This window comes from Lampetra fluviatilis, chromosome 8, assembly GCF_964198595.1.
Source record: "Lampetra fluviatilis chromosome 8, kcLamFluv1.1, whole genome shotgun sequence".
Classification (NCBI taxonomy): domain Eukaryota; kingdom Metazoa; phylum Chordata; class Hyperoartia; order Petromyzontiformes; family Petromyzontidae; genus Lampetra; species Lampetra fluviatilis.
The window spans coordinates 2,382,325-2,396,805 of NC_136282.1; the positions used below are offsets into that span (position 1 = coordinate 2,382,325).

Below are 14,481 nucleotides of genomic sequence, written 5' to 3' on the forward strand. Positions count from 1 at the left end.
CTGATTCTATTGTATGTAGGGTGTGTAGGTATATATACCTACAAAATAATTTGTTTGGTGGGGGGGGGTGTAAAAAAATTCGAGGGAGGTCTGTCGACAATTACTGTTGGATCAACCTTTTACCCCCACTGTCTATATCTTTTTGATTCAGGCCTTCTGAAAAGCTCTTATAATATTTTTTGATGGACAATTGGACAAATGGAATGTCGGGCTTTTATAATAGCTTAGTATTTTTGTATGTATATGTTATGTTTTTTAAAATAAGACAAGTTTTCAAATATATATACATTTTCCCCGGGCAAAGCCAGGTACTTCCTGCCAGTGTAATATAAATGCAAATTATTTTAGAAATGTACATCATCGATACCTAATGAAAGTGATACTAGATGGGAACACACTCTGGGATGCCTTTTGTATAAGAAACATGTTTGGTAGCGCATCTGAGTGGATGTATTTGTATAAATTAATTGACGAGGGTGCATGTATGTATGTATGTTGAACTTCTTTCGCACCATACGTAGCTAACTGTGCTAATCAGAGGTGTGGGGAAAACATGGTGGGGAAATGGTTTCATGTGCAAACCTGATTACAAACATTACAAGTGGTATGCTCAGTCTATAATGGTGGCAGGTATTTATGCAGGAAGTTCTAAAGTGATGTAAAGCCTAAATGATTATATCCTGACTTAAACTGCAGTAGTAAACAGTGGCAATGTAAACATTTGGGTGGGGTGATTTGCAACATACAAGCTCAACCAATAGAAGGTCGACTGAGGTTTTTTGATCGCATAATTACAGCAAGATGTGCACGAAAAGCAACAGATTAAGCAGCTAAAAAAGGAAAGCATGGAAAAGAGCCTTCAAAATGAACACGAGAAAACAACATAATATATAATACTCTTTAAAAAAAAACTCACACATTTAGGGATATTCTGTAACATAAACTACAAATACATTTGCAAGACACTTAACTCAAGATTCATCATGATTAGAACTATGAATAACATAACTTAAAGTGGATGGAGGTTATGTTTAATAGACTGTCTGGAGGAACAGTTTGCTTTAGCAAGTCCACTGACAATGTGCTTGTAAAAAAATATGAAAACCATGCAAAGGAACACGATTCTAATGAAATTAAGGGGCGAGAAGTAAACAATGATTTTTCACGATTGAAATGCAAAGACTTGGGATGGAAAGTTAGCAGGCATGACACTGGGAACAAACATGGCAGCCAAGATGGGGCACTTGGCACCCAAAACAGGGGAACACGCATGAGAAGATGAGCAAAGAACATGTAAGGGTCATCATGTCAGCAACGTCAGATGAATCATAGTTCCATGACACCATGAGCAATGGAATTAAGGGTGACTCAAGAGACCAGGTTACCTTCCATGTTGACAGCAAAAGGGTCTGGCAAAGGACTGTCACTCTCGTAGTAGCTGCATCCAATGTCTCTGTGGCCCGCTGGTGTCTCGCACGGCAAACGATCCGATGCGGGAGGGATCTCCACGGGTTGGCACTTGCAAGGCACTTGTCCAACTGTACATTCCCATTGGGCTCCGCCAGAGGCGAGGCAGCCTTCCAGCCAGTCGCAGATCACGCGGCAGCTTGACTCGTTCGGCTGCACCGTGTTGAGAAAGACAATTTCCACCACTGCTTCTCCATTCCCATCCAGCGTGGACCACATCTTTTTGACACTTGCCGGAGTCAAAGTCTTCCAATGTCGAGAGGGCCCGGCCTGGGAAATGCCAATTCTCACCTGCACCGAGTGTTTGTAATCCCACCAAGTGAAAAGCGGGTGCTTGTAAGATTCAGAGTCACACAGCTCCATGACGTCTCCATAGTCCGCTCCGTGAGCGGTCTGATTGTCCTTTTGCTGATTGTAATCCAGGGAATTAACTTTTACGCTGATGCTGTTGCAAATCTTCGCATTGACAGTTGTGGCCCTTAGAAATATTGAGTAGACAGCGGGATCAGGGTTAAGTACCGTCCACACACAGTCCAAGGCGTTCCTGTGCGGCAGTTCCTTTGAGGAGATATGGCCGTGAGTCAGGTCATGGATGACAATCGAACACGCCGACTCTTCTCCAGCTCCTAATTCAGGGCTTATCGTCGCCAGCAGTCCGTGGAGTGTTAATGTCCACAAAGCTAATATCCTGTCAGAACTCATTCTTGGGCATCGCACCTCCACATAGAAAAAGAAACACATGGTCACATTTGTGTTCCATCAACACACACGTATCACAAATATGTAATTCTCAAGATTACCAAAAAAATCCCCCACAACATCAGTTCTTTACAAATGTCTTGCTTCAGTAAAACAATGTGCTTTTTAAAATGCCAAAATATAACATCTGCTGCGATTAAATTAAGAGCACTCTATTTGATAAAAACAAAAATTCATATCGCGTGAGTTTTACAATTGTGAGCAAAAGCAATTCACGTAAAAAAAAATAACAACATTTCAGAGCAAGCAAAAACACATTCACAAGGGGTCAGAAAAGTCGCGAAATTTTTGTCGAACGATTGAAATGTACCAAGATGCAGAAGTGATGAATCAATCTGACAACATTTGCAGGTGTAATATAGTTTGTCACCAGCTAACCAAATGTAATCGAAAAAATACAGATGGTGACCTTACGTAAAAATACACCAACATTATGTCTAATATATTATGTGTGTATTGTTTTAAGATTGTTATTTTCACTTAAATCTATTTACTCTAAAACTTAACAGCCCACACAGATAAAATTACAAAATCATATTTGTCTGCCATTGCTTTACCGGATCGTGCTACCCAGAGTGGTGAGGCAGAACGCGCCACTCATGCACTCACCTACTCACCCACCCACCCACTCATGCACCCACCCATCCACTCACTCACCCACCCACCCATCCACTCACCCACCCACCCATCCACTCACCCACCCACCCATCCACTCACCCACCCACCCATCCAATCACCCACCCACCCATCCACTCACCCACCCACCCATCCACTCACCCACCCACCCATCCACTCACCCACCCACCCATCCACTCACCCACCCACCCATCCACTCACCCACCCACCCATCCACTCACCCACCCACCCATCCACTCACTCCCCCACCCACTCGCCCACCCACTCACGCACCCACTCACCCACCCATCCACTCACTCACCCACCCATCCACTCATCCACCCACCCATCCACTCACCCACCCAGCCACTCATCCACCCAATCACCCACCCACCCACTCGCCAACCCACCCACTCACCCACTCACCCACCCACCCACCCATCACCAGCCCCTGCTGCATATACTCGACTCCTGTGACAGGCGTTCCTGTTTGAAAAATTTTCTCTCTAGATTGAAAACTAATTTCTTTAAAACAGCTTTTGGTGTTTAGTTTTGTTGTCTTTACCGCATACAACATACATAATGATGATTGAGAATGTCCGACTGATCACAGTCCTCAGCATCTATTCTCGCTCATTATAAGGTGACAACCCTCACTCCATCATCTCAACCCATGCCCCTGTCTCTTTCACAGTCAACCGAACATGTTTCTCTTGAGCTGCAATAAACTGACTAAAGCTGCCCACTCACACGAGGGTTAAGGCCCGAGCTTAATGCACCAAAACAAGATGAAACTTGTCTATGACCAATAAAAGCAATTATTAAAATATTTATGACGGGTGGATTGTTACCAGCTTGTACTACGTCATCGGTTGTTTTTCCCTCCTGATGAAATTCCCACTATATTCCTGGATTCCTGTCAGGCATACTTTGTAATTTTCTTTCGCATCAACAATACATAAATCACATAATACTTCAATCATAATGATCGGGAAAATACCACGTAGACGATAAAGTACATTTTAAACCTTTTTTTTCATTCAGTGACGAGAAATCAAGCTTTAGTTGGGTTATTAGGAACAAAAATAGTATGATTATTCATATAACGTAAATGTATTTGTTATCATCAACGCAAACGGTGCTATCAGTCAAAAACATAAAGAAACACATTTTCCTGCGTCCCTTAGGCATCAGTCATCAATATCATTTTCCAAGTTACTAAAGGTACAACCAATACTTCCCCCCCTCCCCCCCTTATCTTTATTCATTCTCAAAACAAATATGTACATTGAACTGTCAATTGTCAGCAACAGACCTCTATCGACATTTGAGTGTTTTAACAAAACTTTACATTGGATCTTCGCTCCCTCTGCAGTTTGGTACGTAACGTTTGCGCCGTACATTAGTCACGTTGGAGATCCCCTGGCAGTGAGTAAAACGCACACCATAAAACGAGCAATAGCCCCCAGAAGATAACGCCACAAAACTGCTATTGGAGTCAATTCAATAGGCCACCATTTATTGTTTAATCCCACGTGAGGTGATGCCTCTTGATGTTCTGCAAAGAGTTGTTAAGCTAATATCGTTTGGCATTCGCGAATTTACCCGAAAGGCTGAGCTCGTCTGAATTCAAGAGAAAAACAAATTAAACTTGTATTTGTGTAGGCAGTTAGCAACAATGAGCCGACTGTTTGACCTTGCAGTGCTTAAGAATCTGGCTCGATGTCATTTACATTCCAGAGTTGTTGGGCAGTGCCGGCTGAGTACTCAGAGGTGGAGATTAAGCCAAAGAACCACCCAGCCATAATTAATCACACTCAAAGAAAGCTAATCAAAATTACGTACAGCACTTTAATGGCAATAAGTCTTACCAATTACCAGCGCCATTCACGAAGTCAGGTGGCTTGCAGAGAAAATGCTGATTGTTCCATTGCAGTGTCCACAAAATAACGAGCATTTGTGGACATTTTTGAAAAAAAACAATATGATATATATTATTTGGGTCTTTCAGTAAAGCCAAGTAGATATAAAAATATTAATAATAAAATATAATTATTATTACTTTTCTATCTACGTGGCTTTACCGAAAGACCCAAAGAATATGAATTCCTGCAGTCACGAAAGCTTTTAGTCATGAAATTTTTTTTATCGCAACTCCAATATGTTAACTTCAGAGCAGCTACATGAGACCCAACGGATACCCATTGGATTTGATGGGACGATTCAAACGCCTAACATAAAAAAACAAGCACGGACAACATCACCCATAATCGGGTTGACGTCGTCTGGGCAGTGTAGCTCCTTCCATCCCCCTTCCACATTCAGATAAGCCCCTCCCCCTTCCCTCTCCCCTTAAACTTGTATTTAAGAGCTTGACTCTTGGAATTTTGCCTCACTTTAGACAGTAAATCTGGCTGTGACGGTCCCACCTGATGACGGAGACTTGTGTTGCCTCCGAAACGTCGTGATTTATTATTTTATTTCTATTATTTTTATTATTTATTTTTTACCTACTTGACTTTACCGAAAAACCTAACAGTATGTATCCCTTCCATCTCTCCTACCTATCTCTCTGGAAGAGATGATGTGGGCCTAAAGAATAAATACGAATCTATAAACAGTTTGAACGTTACACCCCAAGTTTCTGTGTGACCGGAAAAGACACCTTTTCTTTCCTGGAGATATGCTCCTCCTGGTACTAGGGCTCTTAATAATCATAATTACATTAAGATAGCGCTTTTCATCAAGGATCTCAAATCGCTGTACAGGACACAGCAGAAGCAGCGGACACTCAGCATAAACATCATACTGTAAATACATTTTAAGAATCGTTTACTAAATAAACAAAACATTTAATAAGCGGAAACGTATACATAGGTTTTAAGGCACATTTAAAAAATGTCCACAGACTCAGAGATCGCTGATATATCATGGAAGGGCGTTGCATAGCCTTGCTGGAGTCCATTGTGAACAATCAGGATCCACATTGGACTCCTCGGCCTCGTAGAGACACGGGGCAGAGGAGTCGAGTGACCAACCATGTCTGAGTAAGGTCGTGCATGTACTCAGGTGAATGAATAGTACAGCCCTGGTGTGAGGCTGAATATTCTTCGTGGGAGCATGGACATACAAAGGAGCTCGAGGCCAACTGACGTTCATGTCACTGCAGATGTATGCAAGTGAGATTAAATACAGGCAGTAAATTAATCCTATTATCTGCACTCAACTGGTTAAGAAGAGGAACCTGTCTCCTTAGTGATACAGATTTAGTTTTTCACGTTAATTTAATTCTCTGACCTTTATCTTATTTTGCAATTAAACATCCCGACATTTTTAACATGTTTTGTGTTAATCTTGATTTGAAGCTTTGACTGCAGTCACGAAAGCTTCAAATCAAGATTAAACCGCCTCTACGGGGAGGATTTCCACACAACTCAGACATGACTTCAACCAAGAAGATGGATAAAAAAAGATTTGCAATCTTTGGAAGGACGTTGCTCAACCAGGTACAGTGTTAACGGTTGTGTTGGCCGACTCTCTGAGTTGCATTACATTTCTAAGTTTGCTAAGTTTGATCTTTTACCTCTCTATAACCTTGTTCCCTCTGCCTACGGCAGCCCCCCCCATCCCCTCCCTCCCCCCCTCCGATTGGCCGAGGTGTGCCTAGCTCTGCGATCTTACATTTACTTGCAAATTCCATCCCTAGCCCCGCCCACTTACCCTTGGGTTGTACTCACCTGAAACCTATGTAACATTTGGTTGCAGTAGCTCTCTCGCTATATTTCTTCCTGCCTCGGCAGTCCGCCTGCTGTATTGTTTCACCTGAAGACGATTTCTTGTGTTGCGATCGAAACGTCGTGATCTATTAGTTATTTTTCTATCTACGTGACTTTATCGAAATAACCAAAAAGTATGTATTGTGTTACAAACGCAGGATATAAAATGCATTATTATCATATTAGCATTTGTTTTGTTTGACCTATCCAACCAAAATAATACATCTTCATCAATTGTTTAACACAAGACTATACTTCATGAGGAAATTAATTCAAATGATCAAAATCTAAATTTAATTCAAATTGCTTTAATTTGAACTAGAGTGCTCATATATGTAATCGTTGATACATCTTTTTAGTGAGCCATTTAAACATACTATTATTGTGATTGAGTAATATCCGAAAGTCTCACAATCACATAATTTCTTCAGCCAAATCCAACAGCCTTCAGCCATTGTTCCCAACCATTTTTGACCTGCGGCCAACCGTCAACTCTCAATTCTTTTCTTCTTGGACCACCGTGCAGTCTGTGAGAAAATATTGTACCTAAAAAAGTTCAGTGGACCACCTCCCACGGGCTTGCAGAGCAGCAGCGGTCCACGGACCAGAGGTTGTGAACCACTGGGCTACTGTAGCCCATTATCTGGCTTTAGTTGTTCCGTTGTTGAATGACTTCCGGATGCCACTCCAATGCCTGCCTCGGTAACCCGCCCATACTTCACAAGCCCACCCATTGCAGCTGCTCCTCTTAATGATTATACGCTCTGTCATGTGCAATACCGAACCTCAATGATGCTTATACTCCATCCTCATGATAAAATCCTAGCATCGTTCATATGCACCTGTTCTCCAATTCCAGAAGCTTATTTTCTCCGAAGTCAAATTCTTGAAGAAATTCTACGAACCGAGTCCCCGCCCCCACACACACAATTCCAGATCTTCTCTATGAGTGGCCCTATTGATTAGTGACCCCAAAAACTGCAGAGTATTACATTTTTATAAGAGGAGCAAAGGAGCAAGTCAGGGACATAACTATAAATATGGGAAAGTCACACATTTACAAGCTGTAAAATATGCACACATAGCAGTAAAGGGATTTTTTATGATTTACATCTTAAGTAATTGTGTCATTTGACGGTACGTATATGCTGCTCTCAGAACAAACATCAGCATAAAATACAGACAATGCGATTCATGAGGAAAATATATTTTACAGTGACAACACAATCCGTACAGAGGACATCTAAATGTCATTGTAAAAGAAAAAGAACACAAGCGGATTTTCAACGTTGTAAGTAAATTCAACGTGAAAAAAAGTCTAAACACGACGAATATTGCCCATGGTTAATGCTGTGTTGCAACTAGTATACATTTTGAAGTGGGTGTGTAAGATTAATGATTCCATTCCTTTCATGCTTTAACATTTAGGCATAATTTAGGTCATGTATTGGTCAAATGATCCCGAATGGTCGAAACAGAATGGAGAGGGCTACATCCATCAGTGGCTGTAAATATATCATCACTATTATGAACAGTTTCACGACTTTGCTGTTTTTCGCTCTCACAAAAAAAAAAGAGAGAACATTCCCGTTGCTTATCTTATTCCACAAAATTCTCCCTTTACGATCTTATTGACCAGGCATCATGAGAAATGAGAAAGCGCCCTCCTATTGGGTTTTGAACTCGATTACAATCCAGTCAATCTCGACGAGATCCCTCGGGATCATCTTGGTATTGCAACCAGAATTGGCATTTAAGCTGTAATGAAAAATCATCAAAATTTAATGTGACATTAAAAATACATTCAACAATATAAACCACTATATTTACAGTACAGAGATGTTTCGGCCCTCTTACATCTACGACATCACCTCCTGGGCCCGTTCGCCGTCGTTTGCTACATCACTGCAAAGTGCTGAGATGTGTAACTTGTTTTATCTCTTTTTCACTGCCTCCAACATCTCCAATTACTTTCTTGACTTATTACACTTGATCACACTTTACTGACACATGAGACGAATGTCTTTTCAAGGCCTAGCATATGAGGCTGCGGGTCTAAGGCTCACCGGTTCAAGCTGTTATATCGGCCCTTGTGTTTTCAGTACGGGAAAAAAAAGAGGTGCTCTTCCTGTCCCAGAGTAAATTACACCGACTCCCATTTAAACTATTTCATTAAAACCATCCTTTACGCGTAGTTGTGTGCGCCAAAAAGTGCCTTCACTTGTCTTTACAATTACATAAATGCTATACTACTGTGCCACAGCGTGGCTTTTAAAAAAACAGCCGCACCATGAGGCGAAACCAGGCAAACACACTGTGGAACGTGATTTACCTGTGGAAATGCAATATCGCGCACATGTGTATGCGCATACGCATCGCACGCCACTACAGCCTACAAGGCTAATTTGGAGATTTGTCTTTGTGTGTGCATGTACATAAAGAGAGCCGAAAAGCCTCATGGTTGTACTCCTGCACCAGTTTGCACATCATTGAATAATGCGCATCCAACCGCTACGAATGCTTGGTAATTTCAGCAGAATAGTCAGGCTCTGATGAAGTGGATTTTCACCAATGCATTGTCGTGGCCCAATTTCAAAATTGCCCACACGCAGCATTTGCCTCTTCGGATGTGGTGGTTGTGAACATCGATACGATTACAGTAGTTTCCCCGCCGTTTCAAATAAATCAGCTGTGCGTTCCCTTAAGATGGTTCTCTAGAGGAGACGCACAACCAGATGCATTCGTTGGTGTTGCCTCATATACAGTACATGCCTTCATGTATATCATTCTAATATTGTTAACTGCTTAGAAAACGAATTTAACGGAAAGGTTTTTCAAAATAAGCACATGGAGCTTTAATAATCTGAAATCTGGGCGCACACTGTGGTCAACATATTCGATGAAATTGCAATACAATACATTGGCCACGATTCTGTTTGGCTGATTTTTTTGTTGGCAATTCCCAAGGTTTGCAGACCTGATGGAGAGGTGGGGGTGGGTGTTGTCTGCAAGCCCAATTGAGGTATCCGGGAACATGCAGAGAGCCCATGGCATTTCTGACCAACACCACCTGGCCGGTGAATTAAGACATGTACATCGGGCCCTCAGGATGAACGGATACTCTGACCGCACCATCCGCCAAGCTGTTTCTCCCACCATACAGAAACAGCCACATGAAACTCCGACCAAAACTATCACGTTACCATACATAGCAGGCGTGACTAAAAAGATCTCCAAAATTCTAAACAAACATAAGATCCAAGTCCGATTCAGTACAGTGCATAAAATCCGTGATCTGATTCCATCTGTGAAGGATGTCGTTCCTGACTTACAGTATCCTGGAGTCTACAAATTGAGTTGCAGTTGTGGTGATTGCTACATTGGAGAAACAAAATGTCATGTTTCTGATCGTGTCCGCGGGCACAAGTCAGATCTGAAACACGGCAGAACTGATTCTTCGGCCGTTGCCGATCATTGCTACAACTCTGTGGGCTCTCATAGCTTTCTACCAGGTTTAGCTTTCTTTTTTCACACTTTTGTTATGTAGGCCAGGCGTAGTCACAAACCGAACCTCTCCATAATAAAGGCTCAGTCTTTTGTTATGCAGTATATTCATAGTCTCAAGCCGCACCTTTAATCATTGGAAAGATGTGATTAACCATGCAAATAAAGATTTAACTACACTTATTTGGACCATCTTATTTGACAGAAAACTATTGCAGGTTACTGATGGACAGCCAGATTTGTTTTACCAGGTTTAGCTTTCTACCAGGTTTAGCTTTCTTTTTTTCACACTTTTGTTATGTAGGCTAGGCGTAGTCACAAACCGAACCTCTCCATAATTAAGGCTCAGTTTTTTGTTATGCAGTCTATTCATAGTCTCAAGCCGCACCTTACCATAATAATAAAAAGTGGGCCATTCCTGGCCCTTCCCCCCCCCCCTCAACCATTATATATATGGAGTGGTATCTCCTGTAATCTCTCATTTACTTGATACAGCTGTCGGGCTGTGACGGTTCCACCTGAAGACGGAAGCTTGTGTTGCCTCCGAAAAGTCGTGATTTTTTCTTTTATTTTTCTTTTATTAATTTTTTACCTACGTGACTTTACCGAAAAAACCTAAGAATAATGGGAACAGGCATTTGAGAGACAAATGAAAATGGGAGAAGGCACGGGGTTGTTGTTATTAGCGGACACACGGGTAGACGTGGAGACGCACGGCAACGCGGGGGAGTCAAACAGTCGGGACAGGAAGATAACTGGGGGGATGGGGTCCACGGCGGGCGAGGAGCCACTCGCCATGCAGGCCAGCGCAGAAGCCATCACCGAAATGATCCACGCAGAGCACTTAGCAGAGGTGCTAATGACACGCGCTCACGCCGTGCAGCTCGGCATCATTTTAACGTAAAAATTGTTAAAAACAATAATTTCAAATGTTTGAATTGGAATGTCCTGTAAATGGGCAGGGGCGATCCAGCCCGATCTAAATTGCCGAAAATTGCCCGTGTGTGCAGCCAACGTCGGATGTGAAGCACAAATCCTTGCACAAGGCTGTCCACATTTCAATGGCCTTTAAACATGTTACAAATGATTAGTTTCAAAATGAATAACATTTACTCTGCTAAAACATTCCCAATCAATCAATCTTTATTCTACGTGCAGAAAATATCGCCCTCAATATAAAGTCGGCATCAGTGCTCACATTACAACAAAGGAACGAGTAGATTGACAGAGGGCGTGCATGTTCACACGCGATTCCATTGAATGTAAAAAAAACAACTTGAAAAAGAGTACGATAATTATCTTTACAGTGCAAAAAACGAATGTAAAAAGTAACTGCACGTGTCACAATGGCCCACGAGTACACGACATTGAACTATACAGAGCCGTGGATGGCGTTGGTTTCGGGAGCAAGGTGCCAGCTACTCACTCCACTGCTGTGGGACCAGCACCACCCCACCCAGTATTTGAGTCCACCAACTTGCTTGCTCCGTTCTTAACGATCCGGCAGCACGAAGGAAAAATAGTGAATAATATAAGAGGCGTTTATCCTTTTTGGAAATAAAACAGGAGGTGTTATGATCTTGATTTGAAGCTTTCGTGACTGCAGGAATCCATACTCTTTGGTTCCTTCGGTAAAGTCACGTAGGTATAAAATTATGTTCAAAAACCAAATAGATAGCCATTGCAAGGCATCAAGTCTGCATGAAACACACGTACCATGTGACAAAACATTCAAACACACAATGTATGCATTGTCTCTGAAACTGATTGGCTGACACCAGATACAGCAGCCTTCTTTATGGCCATGTCTCACCACCACTGTTAGAGCAGAGAACGACACCAAAAGGCGAACAGTACAAAGACAACGCACTTCTCGCTTTAAATGTCCCATAGACATGATCCTGTTCCACGTTTAGGAGGCTCTGAGCAAGCTCCTCCCCCGTTCACTCTCCCCCCACCCCACGCCCTCCAACCCCCACCTCTTGCGCTCCCCTACCCTCCCCTCACCCCTCGCCCTCCCCCACTCTCCCTCCCACACCCTTCGCGTTCCCCCCGCCCCTCGCCCTCCCCACCCCTCGCCCTCCAACCCCCACCTCTCGCCCTCCCCTACCCTCCCCTCACCCCTCGCCGTCTCCCCACCCTCCCCCCGCCCCTTGCATGCCCCCACCCCTCGCCCTCCCCCACTCCCTCCCACACCCTTCGCGTTCCCCCCGCCCCTCGCCCTCCCCCCGCCAACTGTCGGCCTCCCCCCCACCCTCCCCTTTCCCTCCCTTCACCCTCGCCCTCTCGGGGGGGCGACTGCCCAGGGTGCCACCCGCCCCCCTTGCTGCTACAACACTGCCGCCCTCCCTCCCGTGTTCCACCGTCTTTTCTGAAGGATTCGTCACGTATTTAATTCTGCGGCTTGGGCACACGCAAGAGTCCATTAGAGCTCAGCTTCGCCAAAGGGCAGGGTCTCGATTTCTCATCATGTGTTGCATGCATTGACCCACCACCTCCACCCCCCCCCCTATTGTATTCACTTGATATCTATCCCCTCCTCGCTATTGTCCACAGCCCGCAGGGCTCAACGTTCAGCGTTAGTAACCATTTCCTCACAACAAGATGCTGTCTTGCAAATACGACAAATATTGCCCATTCGACTCGAAATGACAATTACACCACCGTGCACAAATACTGGACAAATATAAACCCTTGACTTCTCCGTTTCTCGATGTAATCCATACGGGAAAAAAACCCTTAAGCCTCGAAATGCAATAAGTCTACGAACACCCTTTTCGCAATGCGCATTATCACCTCATCTACTCCCTTTATGATATCACTTTATTCTGACGCCTGCGGTGAAGGGACCGCATCAACTCACCACTGCCGTCAACTTCATTTCTCGTTGTTGAAAATATCCCCCTCAGGCCAAAAGTGTCCAGACTCAGGACACGGATCGAGCACACGCTGCAATGCCTCGGCCAACAAGGTCCCAAAGCGAACAAATTCGCATCACGCTGAAAGCTCAAAGTCTCCACGCGTGGTGAAATTGAATGAACCGCGGTTTTACCGAAAAATGTCAGAGCTGGGGCAACGACGTGGTCCAAGGTCATGAACTCAGCGAAGTCCCCGTCGCCTTGCACGACCTTCCTGGCACCTCCCCGGCGCCAGGACGAGCTCTTAATCCCAGAGCAGGGGTCGCCATCGGCTTAGGTCATTGGCGTCGTAAAGTCCAACGGCTGAGTGGCTCAATTCTATTGATGCGCAGCTCAATGCTACACACACACGTGCACGCGCGCGCACAAACAGGACCTAACTACACTGCATTAAGAAAATCACAGAATATAATGAATGCCCACACACGCTGGAAGTCACCACTTGTATTGGGAAATGTGGTGATCACCTTGGTGACAGATTTGCTCAGCATTTCTTATCGCAAACCACGTCTGTACCAACAGTCGCTCGTCACTTCAACAACATTGGCCATAATCATAGATGACACGTCTTATACCTGGTGTTACTCTAATCTGACGAAGGAATGAAACCTAAAAATCAAGTGTCACCTTCTATTTTCTATCGCACACTGTTCATCCAGCTGGTTTATACAATGGTGTCGTTTTTATCTCTATACTGTATACAGATTGGCTAAGGAGTAGCACAATAGCCTTATTTGATAATAGGGTTTTCCCCTTTTGATCTGGCAACAATAACCTTATTTCTTATATTATTTAACAATGAAATAGTAATTTGAAATAATTGGTCAATATGCTGCTGGGAAGGCCTTCTAATGCCATGGTCATGGTTTTTTCAGCCATACTTCGTGACGCCGGTCAGTGGGGGTTGGTGAAGTGGGAGGCCCAAGACTAGTTCAGATATAACTTGCAAGTGCCTGCAGCCGCTGCCACGAATCGAACTCAAATCATCAGGGCTAATAGTCTGGGCAAGCAAACTCCCATTGCCGTGACGCGGCATAATGATGCCTTTATCTAGCAGTCGCTTGACGAAAGAAGCCGTTTATTGCAATAAAAAGATCAATAATTAGAATAACGTTAAATGTCTTTTTGCCTGGGGTGGAGTTCACTTCCGTTGGTGGTCACGAGTGAATCGTGAAATGACGCATCTTTTGGGTGCCGGACAGAGGCTAAACCTTTGCTTTTAATGACCCTGGGAGGATGATGGTGAGGCATAATTGTGACTGGGATTTGAAGGTTCAGCCTTCGAATATGGAGTCAAGCGCTCCGACCACTAGTTGCTTGGAATGAGCTACATCTTTATTTGCTTTCAAAATATGTATATGAATTACAAAATACCCCCAGTCAAGGGACCTGGGTACATTCAGGGGACCACCATTCCCTGTCAGATCTCCATCACGACGAGC

General features: G+C 43.7%; 1 protein-coding gene across 1 annotated transcript in view; it reads right to left on the bottom strand.

Moving 5' to 3' along the window:
* Positions 1–14,481, bottom strand: part of LOC144933773 (adhesion G protein-coupled receptor B3-like) — a 235,164-nt gene that overhangs the window by 143,340 nt on the left and 77,343 nt on the right. Inside the window, exon 2 of the mRNA XM_078858875.1 lies at positions 1,386–2,184. Within this exon, the coding sequence (XP_078715001.1) occupies positions 1,386–2,184 (799 nt within the window). The remainder of the gene's footprint in view (positions 1–1,385; positions 2,185–14,481) is intronic.